The sequence below is a fragment of the Haliotis rufescens genome, unplaced genomic scaffold, assembly GCF_023055435.1.
Source record: "Haliotis rufescens isolate VD_foot unplaced genomic scaffold, xgHalRufe1.0.p SCAF_1, whole genome shotgun sequence".
Classification (NCBI taxonomy): domain Eukaryota; kingdom Metazoa; phylum Mollusca; class Gastropoda; order Lepetellida; family Haliotidae; genus Haliotis; species Haliotis rufescens.
In genome coordinates, this window is record NW_025963779.1 from 62,434,445 (window position 1) to 62,458,787 (window position 24,343).

Here is a 24,343-nt window from a genome sequence, read left to right on the forward strand (position 1 = left end):
ATATATTGTAGTTGATCAAGATTTGTTTATTCTTTTACGTCGGAATTATTCCAGCTGCAAATGATTTCATTTTTCAATTTCATAAAGAAACAAACTCGGTATACTGTCTTTCGCCTCTCGTCTGAAGCGTCTGAAGCTGGAGCTCCTTGATGTGAGTATAGGGTCACTTAAAAGTTGCACTAGCCGTAACTTTTGCTTATTTATGCAATTAAAATGAAAAAAGAAGTGTTTTGATGAATGAAAAATACAACACATGTGAAATTTATAAAGGGCGATCTCACCCGAGATCAGAAGGAGATTACAGCTGACATCTATATATGCGTCGACATGTCGTCTACATGACAACACCTCTTTAATGACATGAAGATAGAAAAGTTGATTTATTTTAAAGGTAGCTGATGGTTTTTGCTTCATATAGATGATGTGATATCAGTGTCTGCAGTGGGCAAATGTATCAATTTTTAAAATAGAAACAAAACTTATGTTTGAATTTACTGTACAGTTATTGATCTATCAAATTTGAATGCCTGAAATTCAACATAAAACGTTTAGTGGGTTCCAATTGCAGACACAGAGTAAAGTCCCTTGACTTCCGGTATGACGTCATTTGACATCATGACCCAAGCAAAATGGCGAATGTAGAAGTGTTTACTATGTGGAAACGTGACATGTAACTGTGAATGCAGCTGACACTACGAGCCCCTAGCTACTGGCTATGAGCCAGAAAAGATTTTTAAGACATTAGAAAATATGTCCGAAGAAAGAGACATTTTGAGTCTCACAGATGACGAAGATGAATTCGAAGAAGAAGCCCATGTCCCGGATAAACACGGCACGCTAAGCAAATGGACAAACTATTTACATGGTTGGCAAGATAGATATATTGTGCTCAAAGATGGGACACTGAGTTACTACAAGTCAGAAACAGAAACAACATTTGGATGCCGGGGAGCTGTAAGCTTAGCGAAGGCCTGTGTAATTGTAAGTTTGCCAGTTTGCAAATCAACAAGTGATAGAACATTTGATGTGTCGACATTATTCACGTGACATGCAAGCAGATGCATGCACCGTGACACTAGTCACTGGGAAGGGCGTGTCACTGATTTGTTTTTCTCGTAATCACCCTTTGCAAGAAACAATTAGGAGACGTATATCAAAATCACACCATCTAAATTCTAATTGGCTGATTGGATTTGTTTATGAAATCAATTAGAATAAACAGTTCAATTTGTGACATGTCTATAGATACTAGGTAGGCCATGTCTCCAGTCTGTGTGAGCTGTGGTAAATAATGGTTTATTTTTGGTCAAGTATGTGATTAAGTAATTGGTCCCTGGTGTTAAATGCTGCAGGTTTGATGAAGCTATTCACTATTGTGATTTACATCATCAATGATGAAAGCAAGCATGTTAATGTTGGGTTTAATATTATGTATGTATACTCTGACCCCATGGTACCGCGGCATTCATCGTATCGCGGCATTTGTGATTTCCAGTAGTTCACGCGGGACACGCCTCTTAGTAGCTGTGTATTAATGCAAATCAGTAACCAGGAAGTGCACACTTCGTAAACAACTTCAATTTCCTCGGAATGTTCCGTCTGCTGTAAGTAAGGAGTTATTAATGCGTTGATACATATTTCTGGCATCTTTTGTAATATTGCCTTACCCCCATCTATCAATTGCCAACGGTATAACCCGCAGTTCCCCAAGTAAACTTTCTCTATCGACCTGAACTAGATCATCTGCATATTCATGACGACTACTAAGGTAACGGAAGTTATGTAGTCCACACATTCTGTGTCCAGAATCTATTGGGAGATCATAAGGGCCATAATGCCAAACTTAGAAATACGTTCTTCACTAGTAGCCAAAAGATAAATACATACTTTGGGCATACTAGGAGTGTTTTTTTATATATTTATTGTTAACATTTAACCTTTTTCCATTATGTCACAAATTATTGTCATCCAATTTTTTTTATAAACGATCTTAGAATATCATTTCTGATATTTTGTTTTTGATTTTTAAAATATTTTTCTCTTACTTTTCTGTAAACATGCATTGAATACCAATTATAGATAACACATTTAGAATTTTACTTGTGCTGTCTTTGCACTTGTCTGGACAAATCACTGATATCTGGCATGATCATACTAAGTGGTTGGTAGAATTATGTCCTCTTTTTGTCCAATTCGGACCTCCATACACAATTTGTCTCTGTACTGCGATACGATGGAGTTCTCTCCCTCGTCAAACTGAGCGCGAGGCCCGGCTTTTACTCGGAGCTACTAATGTAAATAATTAACTTTTATCGGTAAAATATGCATTGTTAGATCAAATAAATGACATCTGATATAGAGAACACGAATAATCATAACAGTTAGGGAGTGCATTTTGTTCTGTTCAGCGTACATGACAAGTACCGCGATACCCCAAGGTTGCAGGCTACTGTCTGTGTTTTTGTGACTTATTTTTTTGGTCACAATTTTCTTTCAGCATATGACATTATTTCACATGGGCAAAGCCAGTAATGCTTCCGAATTGTCCTTGCCAATGAATCTCTGCTGTCTGAGATGTAACACGATACAAGATACAATCAACAGGAAATTTGTATGCATGACAGGAAGAGGATTGTGAAATTGATAGTGATCTCTCATAATATACCCTTGAGCATGATCAATAGGAAATGGAATTAGTCATGATAGTGCAGTCAGGTTACGATGTGAATTTCTGATGATGTAAGTTTGCTCGATATACTGAACAGAATGTCAGTCTGACCTAAGCATGATTAGTATTACAGTGATAAGTACTGTGAGTGTGATTATGATCCTGTCATTTGTTTGTTTATTATCTTGTTATATCATGACTGGAGGTAGATCAATAAAGCCACAATCATCTTTTACACAACTGATAGTTGCTGAAATTATGTGCACAATAGACATGATAGTGCATTGGAAAGCTATGTTATAAGCTGTCCTCATGCGACTTAAGTACAGCAAAACACGGATATAAAAAAAACAAACACGGATAGAGCGACCAAACGGATACAATGAACTGTTAAAACATCCCCGATTTATCACCTATACATTATCATATAAAATTTACGTACATAACGAACTCTCTACAGCGAACTAACCGATACAGCGAACTGAGATCTGATCACCGACAAGCCCATCTACCACTAATTAGTGACGTGTATAGCGAACTGAGAAATCTCACTCAGCGTCAAGTGTCACTGACAACTGGCTGTACGCTATCAGACGTGAATCAACACAATTACTGGTGACGATTTAACCTAGTTAAACTTGCATTATGTTAATCTTAATTCTGATCAAATAATAACTTCAGATACAAGTTCATCCGACCATTGCATTAAAATGTTGGTACTTTTTAACTGAATCACCAGTAGATGTGGGAGGAAACATGTATAAACGTGTATGTGTATTGTATTTTGTTTTAGCTAAGATGGCAGAGCGAAAACGTATATAAGGAACAACGAATATAACGAATTGATTTCTCCGGTCTCTTGTAGTTTGTTATATCTATGTTCTACTGTAGTTTAGTGGTGATTTCAATTAATGACACGTTGAGGATCAAACTGTCATTGACAGCTTGAAGCAAAGCTAATGAGTAAACCTAATTTGCCAACACTTTACCATCAGATCACTTTTGCTATCACAAGTAATTGGTGCTTGTTTACCTTTATGTGAAGTTGCCATTTGTTTCCCTGCAAAACTCGAAACTTGAAAAATATTCTACAGATTACCTTAAAATTCAGTTAGATTAATTTGTTAGAAAGCTGACCCATATCCTAACTCACACTAGACCTAAGGAATGTAAAGGCGTGTTTGATTGGCAAGAGGGGCTTAACAAATGATCGTGGAGGGGTACTCAATCAGAAAGGGGTACCTAACCCGTGAAGATCCGGGGTAGAATAGGTCTTCAACAACCCATGCTTGCCGTAAAAGGCGACTATGCTTGTTGTAAAAGGCGACTAACAGGATTGGGTGGTCAGGCTCGCTGACTTGGTTGATGCAAGTCATCGATCCCAATTGCATGGATCGATGCTCATGATATCAATCACTGGATTGTCTGATCCAGACTCGATTATTTACAGACCACCGTCATATAGCTGGAATATTGCTGAGTGCGGTGTTAAACAACAACCAACCAAACAAACAAAACCCTAATGGTTGTAAACAGGTATTTTATCAGAAAGGGGATCCAAGGGCTAAGGATAAAGTTTGGGGTATCCTAAACTAACAGTAACTTAACTTACCCCTAGGATTGATGAGGTATGAGATTAGTAAAGCAAGATACACAGCAGGCAACCTGAGACTGTTAGCGTTATACGCTTTGCCAGGTTAACTGGCCTGGGACGGGTAACTTGGGCACCCGGGTCGGGTGGGTACTGAGTAGGACCCGGGTACCCACAGGACTACCCGGACCCGTGGTTAGTCACGTGATATATTGTTTAATGACCAAAATTATCTAGAACTCTATGGTTACGCTAGTGTTTTTCATATGGTTAAATAAAGATATAGCTTAATTCAACTTCAGTGTATGAATGACCAGATTGTTTAATACATGTATCTTAATACGTTTTGCCAGGGCTATGCTAAAAATGTTCCCATTCGGACATTTTGAGACATCTCCTGAGACCTACAGTGGGTACCCGGGTAGGGTCGGGTAATAGTTGGTTGGGTACCAGGATGTAAATTTGGACTCGTCCCAGCCCAAGTTATGACCGCCCCTACTAAAACTGAATATTGACATATTTTCTTGGGCATAATACCTTGATTACCATAATCATTATAATCATGATGATTTACAGATTATGTTTTTAAGGTAGACACAGCAGTGCCGAATAGGTATTTAACCAGGGTAACTGCCTAGTACTATTATTGAAAACATTTTTAGTTTCATGGATATTTGAACTATTTCTGTGCTCAACCACTCTATATCTGACAACAAAATTAACTTGTATATGCATGGGTTTTACCTTGAATTACATCACTCTGGTTCAGAGGACACCCAATAATTAATTTCAAGGGTCCTGTAATGTAATGGTGTAGTGTTCTGTGCTGTAAGATTTCATTAATACTTCAATGACAGGACCTTTATATTTTTTGTCAAGAATTTGGTCAATGAATATTATTGTGTGCCAAATGGGATGAAATATTTTCTCTTCTACACATTTGTACGTTGTGTAAAACCCTGTGTAGAGTTTTAAGAAGCTGGTTCATTATTGATATTTCATGGTGCTCTGAGGCATATGTCAACAATTGCCCTGATCATAGATATGCAAACTTGCAGTCATTATCATTATTGTATGATTATTATTTAAAAAAATGAGTCATGATCCAGTAGGTACTTCTACTTTCTATTGACTCAGAGTAAACATATCATGATATTGCTTGTCTAGACATGCAACATGTTCAAGGCATAGCTTGTTATCTACCTGTATTAGTTGACGGCCCCCAAGATAAGTGTGATTATAACCAAAACATACGAGGGGTGTTCATTAAAGATTTCCCCTGACCCACTTCCGATGGACCTAGTGGAATGAAACTTGGCATAGGTATTAGTCTTTCTCCACATAGGAACCACCAAAAGTTACACACTTCTCCCATCGTTTTATGCAACTATGGGGACCTCGCTTGTAAAAGCCCTCATTTTCGGCTCAAACCAGGACTTGACTTCAGAAATCAGTGTTTCATCATCTGTGAAACGTTTTCCCTTCAAAAATGACTTCGTGGTTGGAAAGAGGTGGAAGTCAGATGGTGCAAGGTCAGGAGAGTAAGGAAGATGTGGAAGGATTTCATAGCCACAGGACCGCGCTTCTGTCTGGGCAACATGAGAGTTGTGTACTGGAGCATTGTCTTGCAGGAGATGGTCACCCTTGGTCAGCATGCCACGCCTCTTAAGCTTGATATGTCATTTTTGTCAAGGTAAAACCCTGCTTTATTATACCATGTATATTGTAAACCAACGGTTCTTATTGATCCTTATACCGTTGTCAAGCTTTCTGTTTAATTGTCTTCATCGTCGTGTGTTCTCTGTCCATCATGTTGTTACTCCATTTTCCTTCTGTTGTTATTAGTTAACTTAGTCATGTTAATCCCTCTGACGAATGATAATTGTTGTTACTGGTAATCCTTCACCTACCATATATCATGATATCTGTACCATCTTCATTATTCATTCTTTCTTGACAGGGGGCACGGGTGGCCCAGTTGTCTAAGGTGCCGCGATTCGCTATGCAGAGTTGCGTCCCTTGGGCACGCCAGAAACCTATGATTGTGCGTTCCAATCCTGGTTCGCCCCGATTATGTTTCTAGGTTTGTCAGCACCATACCCGTGCTCGTGGGTTTCACCGAAGTGGTAAACGTCTGAGACCTGCATCACTTCGGGCTTTCCTCCCACATTAAGCTGACACGCCGTGATATAACTGGAATAATGTTAAAAGCGGTGTAAACCCAACTCACTCACTCACTCACTCTTTCTTGACAACCGTATAAGGATCTATACCAAAGCGTCGCTATGATGGTGTCATAAGGAAGTTGTTATGTTATCCATATTTTTTTTCTACTTTACCACCGTAATGTTGGAAATACCGATGAGCTACTGCATGTTCAGAGCCAGTCTTGTGTATTTGCTTGACAGACTTAAGGGATATTGATGTGTAGGGAGTGGTTCATTTAGAAAGCCTAATTACTATTGTCATGATGTCTTAAAGCATGCAAATGTTACCTATACTTGCAGGTATGCTATTGTCAGTAATGTTAATGTTTGCTGTTATCAGTTATTGCATGTATTGAAGAGTTATGTTTCCCATGGTGATGGGCAGAATGTGTACATGGTTTTATTACTTTTCTATCATGGTTGAGGCGAGATCAAAGGTGCCGCCCATCCATAGAAGGCAGATTGTGCCCTAGTTGTTGCATGAACCATCCCCTCATTGAGACTTATCTAAACAGTACACAAGTCACCATTTTCTGGGCTACCACAGGGTCTGTGGGATCAGTATTGATCATGTTGATACATTTGGAGGGTTCACTCCAGGAATTTTCCGACATGGGCCCTTTATTTGAAAATTTCATATATCCAGAAGAATACCCACACTTGTCCATACCATGCATACAGCACAATGTTACAATGCCCCTTTGTATTTGAAAATGTGGGCCTTTTTTTCAAATTTAGGGGCTAAAAGCACAAGGCCCCACCCTAGAATTATCCCTGCATTTGGAATTATTTCCTCATAAATTATTAAAGTTTAGTAACATTCAACAAGACCAATGCTGTTCAAACATCCCTTGTGACTCTAATCGGCAGCAGCCGTCGATCTGTGGGGTACAGTTCCATCTTCCATGTCTCAACTAGTATCTGTGACTCCATGTATCAGTCTGTTTCCAAGGTGTTCTACACTCCTTCTTTCCAGGCTACTTGTTCTACTGTACATAAAGCTGTATTTGTAGAATAACTCCCGCAGTGGCCATGACCATGCTTTTCACTTCAATTTCAAGGACATGATTACTCAGTGACACAATGTCAACTTGACTTATTTTTCTTGGTTTTCGGTGTTGGTTCTGGTTTGTTTATGTTTTATTTGTGCTCATGTTGTGAGCCATGGGTATTTTCCCTATATCATGTATATCAGCTGAACATGCATGTTTGTTGAAACACCCATGAAGATCCGGGTAAGAATAGGTCTTTCAGCAACCCATGCTTGCCCTAAAAGGCGACTATGCTTGTCATAAGAGGCGACTAATGGGATCAAGTGTTCAGGCTCGGTGACTTGGTTGATGCATGTCATCGTATCCCAATTGCGTAGATCGATGTTCATGATGTCAATCACTTGATTGTCTGGTCCAGACTTGATTCTTTACTAACCACCGTCATAGACCTAGAATATTGCTGAGTGCGGCTTTAAACAAGCTTCTAGAAAATACTACATGTAAGTCTTGAAAAATATGTACATAGGAGAAAATCTCTGTCGACGTGGTCAAAAACCGAAGATTTGTCTCAATTTTTAGCACATTTTTCTCCTAATTTGACAGTTTATTACTCTTCTTATCACATTGTTTTCATGTCATTTGATAACTGGTATGATGATCAATAACTGTACTTATTTTTGTTTTATTATTTTCATAAATAACACTTGTAGAGACATTTTTGAAATCCACGGTCCACTGACAGACAGTCACGCAGACGAGTGACCTCCCTCTCGGGTGGTCACTTGTACATGAGACGGGTCTACGTTACGTCCACTACTGTTAAACAACAAACAAACAAATGCTTGTTGATATGTAATAGTTATCATGGCAGTAACATTAAAAATCTGATAATCTAAATAATTTGGGGCCTGCCCGTCTTTCTAATCCTGTTACCCCGATTATGTTTCTAGGTTTGTCAGCACCATACCCGTGCTCGTGGGTTTCACCGAAGTGGTAAACGTCTGAGACCTGCATCACTTCGGGCTTTCCTCCCACATTAAGCTGACACGCCGCGATATAACTGGAATACTGTTAAAAGCGGCGTTAAACCCAACTCACTCACTCACTCACTCTAATCCTGCTAATTGACCGCAGATGATGCCTACACAGAGTACTGTGACCATGGTGAATATAGTTTCATCAGTATATGCCTACTTCAGCATGTTCACAAATGAACTGTCATCAGGCAGGTATACATGTCGGAGAGAGAGTGTGTTGAGAACATCAAAACCTTTGGGTTCAAATGTATACAATGTTTTCAAGAGATCACCTTTGATATCATCATGACTCAAGTGTTAGTGCTGGAGTTAACCTGAACAGTTTCCAGGTGAAACCCAGCAGGCCGGTACATTCGGTCGTGGATGTCCCTTTGATGTGAGCGAGTGGTGGTGTGGATCACGAGTGACCGTGTATTACCTGTGAACACTTCCTATTGGTTTCTGGGGGCGGTCGGGTAGCCTAGTGGTTTAAGCGTTCGCTCGTCACGCCGAAGACCCGGGTTCTATTCCCGACATGGGTACAATGTGTGAAGCCCATTTCTGGTGTCCCCCGCCCTGATATTGCTGGAATATTGCTCAAAGCGGCGTAAAATCATACTCACTCACTCACTCACTATTGGTTTCTGTGACAGCACTGGAACTGGGAAGCGTATTGTTTACGCAGGTACCTGACCACTACTGTTGGACACTGTCTCTATAAGGCCACACTCACTTAGTTCACCAGGGTGCCATTGTACACAACAACCTTAGTGCTACGACTATCGTAAGTCTATGTTAAGGTATGGGAGTTACAATCACTTTAGGGCTAAGATCGCTTTGTACAACGGCACCCTGGATGGAAGTAGGTCCAAGCATGCTTACCATAGTTGTGGTATGACGTGTTGTCCATCATCTGTCCATCTGTAACATCCGAACTGCTGAAACAAGAGGGAGCCTGAAACTTGGGATGTCTAGGATCATTATGGACTTCAGAATTGAAACAGTCAGTTTCAGTAAAATGCGGAAAGAGTGCTGTATTCATACCAATAAGCACCCTTGGCGCTTAGAAAATTACCAGAAGGGAGCCTTCTTAAAACATATGCAAGTTAAATCGATAGAAATCTTGCATTAGAAAACAAACTCTGCTGAAACATCGATGAAACTACAACCTATGTTGATAATAGTTCCAAGGCAATTACCGGTATTTTCCCCTTCTACATGGCTGTATTTTCTGTATGGAAATCAATATTCACATCAGCATGAAGAACATGAAGAAAATATGGTCTGTTATGCAAATTTTCAAACTTTGTAGAGGATACTTGCAGATAGATTATAGCAAATTAGGATGTCACAGTAATCAAGCTGAGACTTTGTGTCGATGATAATATATACTTTTATACACCACCGTCTGCCCTCATGGTGCTCAATGTGACCTTTATTTATGATCTGGCCACTATGAGAATATCTTAGTACATGTATTCTTACATCTCAGAAATGCTGCGTAAAACCTGGGCCTCTATGTGGTATAGGTGGTACATCTGGCTCTAGTTGCCAATGGGGTCATGTCATGTCCAAGGAAGACGAGAGTAGATAACCAGTTTATGACTATCAACAGATAACCCTATTAGATTCTGATACGGTTTTGAAAGATTTACATGTCATCAAATGTTTGCAAGCCCATGTCATTGGGTTCAGCTGAGTATATGGGGGAGGTATAAACAAGTTACTGGCTTGTTTATTTAAGGACTGACTTCAATATGTTTAGTATTAACAATGATTAATGGAGGTATACAGGTAAGCAGGGTTCACTCCAGGAATTTTGTGACATGGGACTTTTATGTGAAAATTTCAAATATTCAAGAGGTACACCCACATTTGGCCATACAGCACAATGTTAAAATGCCATACTGTATTAGATTTTTTTTTCAAATTTAGGGGCTAAAAGCACAAGGTCCCACCCTAGAATTATTCCTGCGGCAGCATGGTAAGACCAGTGTGCTCACTGGTTTTTATGCTTATGCCTCCATGAATGCACACAAATATTGAACATCTTTTAGTCAATTCTTATAAATAAATCGGTCAATAATAACTTCACAGACTGCTTTCTAAGTCAGTTACACAGTTAAATACTGTGGACAGCCATACGATATCAGACACTTCATTCAGCACAATAACGTTACACAAGCCCTGCCTACTCATCCAGTCAGGAAATGGTCATCTGCTATTGCATGTATATACTTGTGGTCTAATGATGCTAATATTTTTTAAAGGTCAAATTTGTAGAAATATAGTTCCTGTTTTCTACTTGATCATGCTGATATTAGACAGGCACCATGTGTAAATACACCCCCCACAAAGTTATCAGCCTTCAAACAAAAGGGCTTCAGGTATGGCTCCCATACAGCAGAACATAAAAAACCCTACATTGTTGGTCACAAGCAAAGCCAGGCACCAGTTTGTACTAGACAAGCTCTGTTGCTGCTCCTGACTCATCCGGGGCGGTCGGGTAGCCTAGTGGTTAAAGCGTTCGCTCGTCACGCCGAAGACCTGGGTTCGATTCCCGACATGGGTACAATGTGTGAAGCCCATTTCTGGTGTCCCCCGTCGGCATATTGCTGGAATATTGCTAAAAGCGGCGTAAAACCATACACACTCACTCACTCCTGACTCATCCACTAGTGACTACATTCTCTGATAGGTAACCAGATACCATACGTGTGGAGCTTTGGTTACATGATTGAACACAAAAATGTCACTTCAGCATATTTAATGTCTGCAGCGTTAGCCACTAGTCCGAAGCCCAAGTCTAGTCAAATTGTGTTCAGACTTGTGAGCTCATCTATTAATAGTTCACAGAATAACACTAAATTCTACAGAAAATGGTGCTAAGAGCCAAGATCAGGCTAGCAGTCCTAGATGTTTTCGGCACAGACTGTGAGGAATAAAAGGAGGGCTTAAGCATGTTAAGTGTCGAACAACTTTTTGAACAAATGAGTATAGTCTAATAATCGTGAAAAACACATGATAAGCAGTGGAAAAGTGCTGAAGACGAAATTCTTCATGATAAATGCATGAAGAAACAGGCAGATTCTGTATTCCATTATCTGTTCATTGTGTGTTAATGCTCGTATCATCATGACCATCACCACCATCTGTTGCATTACTCTATGCATGATGGAGTTGTGTGCGCTGTTAGGATGAGTAGGGATGTAGTGCTGTTGGTAATCATGGTAATCAAATATCTACAATAACAACTGATATAACCCCTGAGCCCTGAATGATTCATAGACATTGTTTTCTGAAGCAATAAGATCTGGCAACTAATCAGCTGACTTCTATCACGTCAATGTTTGATTGAACCAAATATTGCTGAAACAATAAGATCTGGCAACTAATCAGCTGACTACTATCATGTCTATGTTTGAATGTACCAAATATTGCTGAAACAATAAGATCTGGCAATTAATCAGCTGACGTCTATCATGTCTATGTTTTATTGAACCAAATATTACTGAAACAATAAGATCTGGCAACTAATCAGCTGACTTCTATCATGTCTATGTTTGAATGTACCAAATGTTGCTGAAACAATAAGATCTGGCAACTAATCAGCTGACTTCTATCACGTCTATGTTTGATTGAACCAAATATTGCTGAAACAATAAGATCTGGCAACTAATCAGCTGACTACTATCATGTCTATGTTTGAATGTACCAAATATTGCTGAAACAATAAGATCTGGCAACTAATCAGCTGACGTCTATCACGTCTATGTTTGAATGTACCAAATATTGCTGAAACAATAAGATCTGGCAACTAATTAGCTGACGTCTATCATGTCTATGTTTGAATGTACAAAATATTGCTGAAACAATAAGATCTGGCAACTAATTAGCTGACTTCTATCACGTCTATGTTTGAATGTACCAAATATTGCTGAAACAATAAGATCTGGCAATTAATTAGCTGACGTCTATCATGTCTATGTTTTATTGAACCAAATATTGCTGAAACAATAAGATCTGGCAACTAATCAGCTGACTACTATCATGTCTATGTTTGAATGTACAAAATATTGCTGAAACAATAAGATCTGGCAACTAATCAGCTGACTTCTATCACGTCTATGTTTGATTGAACCAAATATTGCTGAAACAATAAGATCTGGCAACTAATCAGCTGACTACTATCATGTCTATGTTTGAATAAACAAAATATTGCTGAAACAATAAGATCTGGCAACTAATCAGCTGACGTCTATCATGTCTATGTTTGAATGTACAAAATATTGCTGAAACAATAAGATCTGGCAACTAATTAGCTGACGTCTATCATGTCTATGTTTGAATGTACAAAATATTGCTGAAACAATAAGTTCTGGCAACTAATTAGCTGACTTCTATCACGTCTATGTTTGAATGTACCAAATATTGCTGAAACAATAAGATCTGGCAACTAATTAGCTGACGTCTATCATGTCTATGTTTGAATGTACAAAATATTGCTGAAACAATAAGATCTGGCAACTAATTAGCTGACTTCTATCACGTCTATGTTTGAATGTACCAAATATTGCTGAAACAATAAGATCTGGCAACTAATCAGCTGACTACTATCACGTCTATGTTTGAATGTACCAAATATTGCTGAAACAATAAGATCTGGCAACTAATAGTCAGTTGGCCACCAGCAGAAAAGAGGCTTAGTTTAGATTTTCGTTCCCACATTTTCCTGTATACCTTAAACCTTTTCTGTTGCATAAAGGAGGTATCTGTACACAATTTTCATTGGGTAGTAAGCTTGCAAGTGTGTGCAACAATTTTCAGGGGGTCAAAATTGCATAAATTGAAGGAAAAATGCATACTTTGACAAAATTGGCTGTAACATTTTCATTAAGTCATTAAATTATCCAAATTAAGTCTTTGATTACAGGTAATAGGTTCGGTTATCTGAATTTGGCAAACATTTTGTTTCATTTAACTGTTATTCTAATTCTCAGTGGAAACTTTGGTAAAAATCATGTTTTTTTACTTCATTTTCAAATCTTGTGAGTAGGTAAAACACTAATTCCATTGAATTGTGACAATAAAACCACTATAACTGGGTATTAAAATCTGCCTTAACCATTGTACTATCCTATACAAAAAACAAAATGAAAATATATTACATAGGGGTTGAGATATTGTATACAATGTTACCCCACCCCCCAAAAAACAATTTTGATGAAAATTGCTTATTGAGTTATGGTGGTAGATGATGTTGCTGTAGTGGATGAGTGGGATAATTGCAACAATGCCTAAACACACCAAAATAGTAAACTCAGAAAGAAAAATTATGTTTCAAGTTTTTCTGTGAGCATTTATGGTGGCCATCTTGAATTTCAAGATGGCCACCATTTTGACCTGTTTTTAAAAACAAGATCTTATATAGTTCTTCAACATGGTCATGTAATATATCATATGAAAGCTTTTTACATTGTCTTTTCAATGATGTACATTATTCACTGACTCCTGTGGTAAATTGACCCCCAACAATGAAAAAAGGAAATATTGAAAGCTAATTTCTCTCGTGACTTCAACCCATACCCAAATTTAGATTTAAACTAAAATGGACATATTTTCACTCAAAATTGTAGATATACAGCACTTTTGTCTGAGCATTTCACTAGTTTATAATTTGAGTGAAGAAACAAACATGAGAATACTTGTAGTATTATTAAGTATTAAAAATAAAATGTGAAATAATGTCACCGTCAGAGTCCGTCGCATCTGGAGAGGTAGGTAAGTTAAATTGTTTCTGTTTAGGCATGACATAGCACAACTGCATCAATGGGAATATCCCATGATGTTCTTGGCGCAGCTACACCTGAATGAGGAGCATCTGCCTGTTGTGCATTTACATGTGAGCAATTCTAGACACAGTGCTGGCATTCATTCCTGGGTCATTGGGATGGGTTCTGTGACATCGTCTGTAGACATCCACCTATACCCTTCTGGTGGTGGAATGTCCTTTGTGTGCGGAACACCACGTGATGCAAATGTGTTGACATCTGAGTAGAGGTTGTGTGGTGGGAGTTCCTCTAGGTCTCCAACTCTGTGGAACATGTCAGCTGTAAGTGTATTAATGCTACTTGCAGTCGATGCTGGATTGTACACTTTGATGACAAGTGAGTCTGTCTCTTTCATGTTGAAGGCACCAGTTTTTTCTGTTGGTTGCAACAAATATGGTTGTGCGATAAATATGTTCCAGGTCCACAACCTGTGACCGCATGGAATGCTGGTAGAGCTGCTACAATATCTGAGAGAATGAGAGATTGATGTACATCATCAACTGATATGCACCCATTCATATCTGAGCAGAAAACGATGTTTATGATGCGTCAACTGTACTCTAACATCAGTGTCTCAGCTGTTAATGACACTGTGGTCGTATCCATTGCAGGAGGCATCCATGACATTGATCACCATTCGTGTAGCTGCCTCTTTATGTGTTGACAGTAGATTTGGCATTGCTTCAGATTGATCTATGGAAGATACTGCTGTAATTGGGCTGCTTAATCCACCTACAATGATGATGATTTGATGATTATGATGGAGATGCTGTGCCTGTGTGTGCAATTATGTGGTCAAGAATTGTATCAAATTTTGCTTGTTCATTTCAATAAAACTGGACAATGTAGCCAGCAGAAGGATGTCTCATTTATCTATTATTCTTCAAGTTTTCTTTGATCGATCACCTCTTTTTGTCCGAGTTGCAGATTTTACTGACTTTGCAACATATTGGTCAAAGACATCATCGACTTAAGTACAAGTTTCACCGAAGTTCTTCAGCACATTCCAATTGAAAACATCAGCCAAATCTCCAAAGGGCCTAGCTTTGCTTGGTTTGCCTATAACCTGTACAAGAGCCATGCCAGAAATAACAATGCATTATGTGTCATCAGTTGATGGTACCATGAGAATCTGCAAGCAAATGTGATAATGCAGCTTTGTTGTACAGTAGGCCATCTGTTGTTGCCAGGGAAGGTGGGGTCTGGGACAGCTCATGTGTTAGAAGATGTGGTACGTTTACTTCTCTTCCACTGAGGGTGGCACTCAGCAACCTTCTGAAACGTTGTCTTCCTTGCTTAAAGGTATTGGTTTGAGTTGACTTCTTTGATATCTGCATGATGTACAGTGCGGAACATGTACTGTTGGACACACTTCTGATATTTTGTCATGAATACTCTCAGCATTATTCGCCAATCGATTGTCAGTGAACTCTGACAAAAGCTTGTCACCTCGATTCATACCATGATGATGTAATATCTTCCTTAGATCAATCTGCAGCGATACCAAATCTACCAAATCAGATATAGGTGGGTACAGGTACTGCAAAGGACCTACTATTCATACAAGTTGATGATGTACATCAATCTCTCACTCAAGATGTTGTAGCAACTCTACCAGCATTCCATGCGGTCATGGTTGTGACACAACAAGCCAGTTCAGTGGTAATGGCAAGAAGTCGACCTGGAACATATTTATCGCACAATCAGAAAAAGACAGAAACATTTGTTGTCAAAGTGTACAATCCAGCATCGACTGGAACTAGCATTAATACACTTACAGCTGACATGTTCCACAGAGTTGGAGACCTAGAGGAACTCCCACCACACAACCTCTACTCAGATGTCAGCACCAGTGCATCACGTGGTGTTCTGCACACAAAGGAAAGGCTGACATTCCACCACCAGAAGAGTATAGGTGGTCATCTACTGAGGATGTCATAGAAACCATCCCAATGAGCCAGAAACGAATGCCAGCACTGTGTCTAGAATTGCTCACATGTAAATGCACAACAGGCAGATGCTCCTCATCCAGGTGTTGCTGCGCCAAGAACATGTTCCCTTGGATGCAGTTGTGCTATGTCATGCCTAAACAGAAACAACTTACCTACCTTTCCAGAAGAGATGGACTCTGACGGTGACTAGAGGTGACATTATTTCACAGCCCTTGACTCTGTGATGTAATCTTTAATACTTCATAATACTACAAGTATTCTCATGTTTTTTTTCACTCGAACGATAAACTAGTGAAATGCTCAGACAAAAGTGCAATTTATCTACAATTTGTGAGTGAAACGATGTCCATTTTATTAAAATACGACTTTGGAGGTTGGTTGGTGTTGCTAGAGAAATTAGCTTTCGATATATCATTTGTTGTATTATTGGGGGATAAGATTACCACAGAAGTCAGTGAATAAGGTACATCATTAAAAAGACAATGTAAAAAAGCTTCCAAATGATATATTACATGACCATGTTGTAGAACTAAAGTGCTGTATATCTACAATTTTGAGTGAAAATATGTCAATTTCAATATAAATCTAAATTTGGGTATGGGTTGAAGTCACGAGAGAAATTAGCTTTCAATATTTCCTTTTTTCATTGTTGGGGGTCAATTTACCACAGGAGTCAGTGAATAATGTACATCATTGAAAAGACAATGTAAAAAGCTTTCATATGATATATTACATGACCATGTTGAAGAACTATATAAGATCTTGTTTTTAAAAACAGGTCAAAATGGCGGCCATCTTGAAATTCAAGATGGCCACCATAAATGCTCACAGAAAAACTTGAAACATAATTTTTCTTTCTGAGTTTACTATTTTGGTGTGTTTAGGCATTGTTGCAATTATCCCACTCATCCACTACAGCAACATCATCTACCACCATAACTTAATAAGCAATTTTCATCAAAATTGGTTTTTGGGGGGTGGAGTAACATTGTATACAATATCTCAACCCCTATGTAATATGTTTTCATTTTGTTTTTTGTATAGGATAGTACAATGGTTAAGGCAGATTTTAATACCCAGTTATAGTGGTTTTATTGTCACAATTCAATGGAATTAGTGTTTTACCTACTCACAAGATTTGAAAATGAAGTAAAAAAACATGATTTTTACCAAAGTTTCCACTGAGAATTAGAATAACAGTTAAATGAAACAAAATGTTTGCCAAATTCAGATAACCGAACCTATTACCTGTAATCAAAGACTTAATTTGGATAATTTAATGACTTAATGAAAATGTTACAGCCAATTTTGTCAAAGTATGCATTTTTCCTTCAATTTATGCAATTTTGACCCCCTGAAAATTCCTGCACACACTTGCAAGCTTACTACCCAATGAAAATTGTGTACAGATACCTCCTTTATACAATAGACAAGGTTTAAGGTATACAGGGAAATGTGGGAACGAAAATCTTGTTTTTCACCCCTGGCCAACTGACTATAATTAGCTGACGTCTATCATGTCTATGTTTGAATGTACAAAATATTGCTGAAACAATAAGATCTGGCAACTAATTAGCTGACTTCTATCACGTCTATGTTTGAATGTACCAAATATTGCTGAAACAATAAGATCTGGCAACTAATCAGCTGACTACTATCACGTCTATGTTTGAATGTACCAAATATTGCTGAAACAATAAGATCTGGCAACTAATTAGCTGACTTCTATCACGTCTATGTTTGAATGTACAAAATATTGCTGAAACAATAAGATCTGGCAACTAATCAGCTGACTTCTATCACGTCTATGTTTGAATGTACAAAATATTGCTGAAACAATAAGATCTGGCAACTAATTAGCTGACGTCTATCACGTCTATGTTTGAATGTACAAAATATTGCTGAAACAATAAGATCTGGCAACTAATTAGCTGACGTCTATCACGTCTATGTTTGAATGTACAAAATATTGCTGAAACAATAAGATCTGGCAACTAATTAGCTGACTTCTATCACGTCTATGTTTGAATGTACCAAATATTGCTGAAACAATAAGATCTGGCAACTAATCAGCTGACTACTATCACGTCTATGTTTGAATGTACCAAATATTGCTGAAACAATAAGATCTGGCAACTAATTAGCTGACTTCTATCACGTCTATGTTTGAATGTACCAAATATTGCTGAAACAATAAGATCTGGCAACTAATCAGCTGACTACTATCACGTCTATGTTTGAATGTACCAAATATTGCTGAAACAATAAGATCTGGCAACTAATTAGCTGACTTCTATCACGTCTATGTTTGAATGTACCAAATATTGCTGAAACAATAAGATCTGGCAACTAATTAGCTGACGTCTATCATGTCTATGTTTGAATGTACAAAATATTGCTGAAACAATAAGATCTGGCAACTAATTAGCTGACTTCTATCACGTCTATGTTTGAATGTACCAAATATTGCTGAAACAATAAGATCTGGCAACTAATCAGCTGACTACTATCACGTCTATGTTTGAATGTACCAAATATTGCTGAAACAATAAGATCTGGCAACTAATAGTCAGTTGGCCACCAGCAGAAAAGAGGCTTAGTTTAGATTTTCGTTCCCACATTTTCCTGTATACCTTAAACCTTTTCTGTTGCATAAAGGAGGTATCTGTACACAATTTTCATTGGGTAGTAAGCTTGCAAGTGTGTGCAACAATTTTCAGGGGGTCAAAATTGCATAAATTGAAGGAAAAATGCATACTTTGACAAAATTGGCTGTAACATTTTCATTAAGTCATTAAATTATCCAAATTAAGTCTTTGATTACAGGTAATAGGTTCGGTTATCTGAATTTGGCAAACATTTTGTTTCATTTAACTGTTATTCTAATTCTCAGTGGAAACTTTGGTAAAAATCATGTTTTTTTACTTCATTTTCAAATCTTGTGAGTAGGTAAAACACTAATTCCATTGAATTGTGACAATAAAACCACTATAACTGGGTATTAAAATCTGCCTTAACCATTGTACTATCCTATACAAAAAACAAAATGAAAATATATTACATAGGGGTTGAGATATTGTATACAATGTTACCCCACCCCCCAAAAAACAATTTTGATGAAAATTGCTTATTGAGTTATGGTGGTAGATGATGTTGCTGTAGTGGATGAGTGGGATAATTGCAACAATGCCTAAACACACCAAAATAGTAAACTCAGAAAGAAAAATTATGTTTCAAGTTTTTCTGTGAGCATTTATGGTGGCCATCTTGAATTTCAAGATGGCCACCATTTTGACCTGTTTTTAAAAACAAGATCTTATATAGTTCTTCAACATGGTCATGTAATATATCATATGAAAGCTTTTTACATTGTCTTTTCAATGATGTACATTATTCACTGACTCCTGTGGTAAATTGACCCCCAACAATGAAAAAAGGAAATATTGAAAGCTAATTTCTCTCGTGACTTCAACCCATACCCAAATTTAGATTTAAACTAAAATGGACATATTTTCACTCAAAATTGTAGATATACAGCACTTTTGTCTGAGCATTTCACTAGTTTATAATTTGAGTGAAGAAACAAACATGAGAATACTTGTAGTATTATTAAGTATTAAAAATAAAATGTGAAATAATGTCACCGTCAGAGTCCGTCGCATCTGGAGAGGTAGGTAAGTTAAATTGTTTCTGTTTAGGCATGACATAGCACAACTGCATCAATGGGAATATCCCATGATGTTCTTGGCGCAGCTACACCTGAATGAGGAGCATCTGCCTGTTGTGCATTTACATGTGAGCAATTCTAGACACAGTGCTGGCATTCATTCCTGGGTCATTGGGATGGGTTCTGTGACATCGTCTGTAGACATCCACCTATACCCTTCTGGTGGTGGAATGTCCTTTGTGTGCGGAACACCACGTGATGCAAATGTGTTGACATCTGAGTAGAGGTTGTGTGGTGGGAGTTCCTCTAGGTCTCCAACTCTGTGGAACATGTCAGCTGTAAGTGTATTAATGCTACTTGCAGTCGATGCTGGATTGTACACTTTGATGACAAGTGAGTCTGTCTCTTTCATGTTGAAGGCACCAGTTTTTTCTGTTGGTTGCAACAAATATGGTTGTGCGATAAATATGTTCCAGGTCCACAACCTGTGACCGCATGGAATGCTGGTAGAGCTGCTACAATATCTGAGAGAATGAGAGATTGATGTACATCATCAACTGATATGCACCCATTCATATCTGAGCAGAAAACGATGTTTATGATGCGTCAACTGTACTCTAACATCAGTGTCTCAGCTGTTAATGACACTGTGGTCGTATCCATTGCAGGAGGCATCCATGACATTGATCACCATTCGTGTAGCTGCCTCTTTATGTGTTGACAGTAGATTTGGCATTGCTTCAGATTGATCTATGGAAGATACTGCTGTAATTGGGCTGCTTAATCCACCTACAATGATGATGATTTGATGATTATGATGGAGATGCTGTGCCTGTGTGTGCAATTATGTGGTCAAGAATTGTATCAAATTTTGCTTGTTCATTTCAATAAAACTGGACAATGTAGCCAGCAGAAGGATGTCTCATTTATCTATTATTCTTCAAGTTTTCTTTGATCGATCACCTCTTTTTGTCCGAGTTGCAGATTTTACTGACTTTGCAACATATTGGTCAAAGACATCATCGACTTAAGTACAAGTTTCACCGAAGTTCTTCAGCACATTCCAATTGAAAACATCAGCCAAATCTCCAAAGGGCCTAGCTTTGCTTGGTTTGCCTATAACCTGTACAAGAGCCATGCCAGAAATAACAATGCATTATGTGTCATCAGTTGATGGTACCATGAGAATCTGCAAGCAAATGTGATAATGCAGCTTTGTTGTACAGTAGGCCATCTGTTGTTGCCAGGGAAGGTGGGGTCTGGGACAGCTCATGTGTTAGAAGATGTGGTACGTTTACTTCTCTTCCACTGAGGGTGGCACTCAGCAACCTTCTGAAACGTTGTCTTCCTTGCTTAAAGGTATTGGTTTGAGTTGACTTCTTTGATATCTGCATGATGTACAGTGCGGAACATGTACTGTTGGACACACTTCTGATATTTTGTCATGAATACTCTCAGCATTATTCGCCAATCGATTGTCAGTGAACTCTGACAAAAGCTTGTCACCTCGATTCATACCATGATGATGTAATATCTTCCTTAGATCAATCTGCAGCGATACCAAATCTACCAAATCAGATATAGGTGGGTACAGGTACTGCAAAGGACCTACTATTCATACAAGTTGATGATGTACATCAATCTCTCACTCAAGATGTTGTAGCAACTCTACCAGCATTCCATGCGGTCATGGTTGTGACACAACAAGCCAGTTCAGTGGTAATGGCAAGAAGTCGACCTGGAACATATTTATCGCACAATCAGAAAAAGACAGAAACATTTGTTGTCAAAGTGTACAATCCAGCATCGACTGGAACTAGCATTAATACACTTACAGCTGACATGTTCCACAGAGTTGGAGACCTAGAGGAACTCCCACCACACAACCTCTACTCAGATGTCAGCACCAGTGCATCACGTGGTGTTCTGCACACAAAGGAAAGGCTGACATTCCACCACCAGAAGAGTATAGGTGGTCATCTACTGAGGATGTCATAGAAACCATCCCAATGAGCCAGAAACGAATGCCAGCACTGTGTCTAGAATTGCTCACATGTAAATGCACAACAGGCAGATGCTCCTCATCCAGGTGTTGCTGCGCCAAGAACATGTTCCCTTGGATGCAGTTGTGCTATGTCATGCCTAAACAGAAACAACTTACCTACCTTTCCAGAAGAGATGGACTCTGACGGTGACTAGAGGTGACATTATTTCACAGCCCTTGACTCTGTGATGTAATCTTTAATACTTCATAATACTACAAGTATTCTCATGTTTTTTTTCACTCGAACGATAAACTAGTGAAATGCTCAGACAAAAGTGCAATTTATCTACAATTTGTGAGTGAAACGATGTCCATTTTATTAAAATACGACTTTGGAGGTTGGTTGGTGTTGCTAGAGAAATTAGCTTTCGATATATCATTTGTTGTATTATTGGGGGATAAGATTACCACAGAAGTCAGTGAATAAGGTACATCATTAAAAAGACAATGTAAAAAAGCTTCCAAATGATATATTACATGACCATGTTGTAGAACTAAAGTGCTGTATATCTACAATTTTGAGTGAAAATATGTCAATTTCAATATAAATCTAAATTTGGGTATGGGTTGAAGTCACGAGAGAAATTAGCTTTCAATATTTCCTTTTTTCATTGTTGGGGGTCAATTTACCACAGGAGTCAGTGAATAATGTACATCATTGAAAAGACAATGTAAAAAGCTTTCATATGATATATTACATGACCATGTTGAAGAACTATATAAGATCTTGTTTTTAAAAACAGGTCAAAATGGCGGCCATCTTGAAATTCAAGATGGCCACCATAAATGCTCACAGAAAAACTTGAAACATAATTTTTCTTTCTGAGTTTACTATTTTGGTGTGTTTAGGCATTGTTGCAATTATCCCACTCATCCACTACAGCAACATCATCTACCACCATAACTTAATAAGCAATTTTCATCAAAATTGGTTTTTGGGGGGTGGAGTAACATTGTATACAATATCTCAACCCCTATGTAATATGTTTTCATTTTGTTTTTTGTATAGGATAGTACAATGGTTAAGGCAGATTTTAATACCCAGTTATAGTGGTTTTATTGTCACAATTCAATGGAATTAGTGTTTTACCTACTCACAAGATTTGAAAATGAAGTAAAAAAACATGATTTTTACCAAAGTTTCCACTGAGAATTAGAATAACAGTTAAATGAAACAAAATGTTTGCCAAATTCAGATAACCGAACCTATTACCTGTAATCAAAGACTTAATTTGGATAATTTAATGACTTAATGAAAATGTTACAGCCAATTTTGTCAAAGTATGCATTTTTCCTTCAATTTATGCAATTTTGACCCCCTGAAAATTCCTGCACACACTTGCAAGCTTACTACCCAATGAAAATTGTGTACAGATACCTCCTTTATACAATAGACAAGGTTTAAGGTATACAGGGAAATGTGGGAACGAAAATCTTGTTTTTCACCCCTGGCCAACTGACTATAATTAGCTGACGTCTATCATGTCTATGTTTGAATGTACAAAATATTGCTGAAACAATAAGATCTGGCAACTAATTAGCTGACTTCTATCACGTCTATGTTTGAATGTACCAAATATTGCTGAAACAATAAGATCTGGCAACTAATCAGCTGACTACTATCACGTCTATGTTTGAATGTACCAAATATTGCTGAAACAATAAGATCTGGCAACTAATTAGCTGACTTCTATCACGTCTATGTTTGAATGTACAAAATATTGCTGAAACAATAAGATCTGGCAACTAATCAGCTGACTTCTATCACGTCTATGTTTGAATGTACAAAATATTGCTGAAACAATAAGATCTGGCAACTAATTAGCTGACGTCTATCACGTCTATGTTTGAATGTACAAAATATTGCTGAAACAATAAGATCTGGCAACTAATTAGCTGACGTCTATCACGTCTATGTTTGAATGTACAAAATATTGCTGAAACAATAAGATCTGGCAACTAATTAGCTGACTTCTATCACGTCTATGTTTGAATGTACCAAATATTGCTGAAACAATAAGATCTGGCAACTAATCAGCTGACTACTATCACGTCTATGTTTGAATGTACCAAATATTGCTGAAACAATAAGATCTGGCAACTAATTAGCTGACTTCTATCACGTCTATGTTTGAATGTACCAAATATTGCTGAAACAATAAGATCTGGCAACTAATTAGCTGACTTCTATCACGTCTATGTTTGAATGTACCAAATATTGCTGAAACAATAAGATCTGGCAACTAATCAGCTGACTACTATCACGTCTATGTTTGAATGTACCAAATATTGCTGAAACAATAAGATCTGGCAACTAATTAGCTGACTTCTATCACGTCTATGTTTGAATGTACAAAATATTGCTGAAACAATAA

At 37.9% G+C, this 24,343-nt stretch overlaps 1 protein-coding gene across 1 annotated transcript in view; it reads left to right on the plus strand.

Moving 5' to 3' along the window:
- Positions 1-619: 619 nt before the first annotated feature.
- The window catches only part of LOC124112576 (ceramide transfer protein-like), a 43,865-nt gene continuing 20,141 nt past the window's right edge, over positions 620-24,343 (plus strand). Inside the window, exon 1 of the mRNA XM_048399174.1 lies at positions 620-981. Coding sequence (XP_048255131.1) covers positions 751-981 — 231 coding nt within the window. The 5' untranslated portion in view covers positions 620-750. The remainder of the gene's footprint in view (positions 982-24,343) is intronic.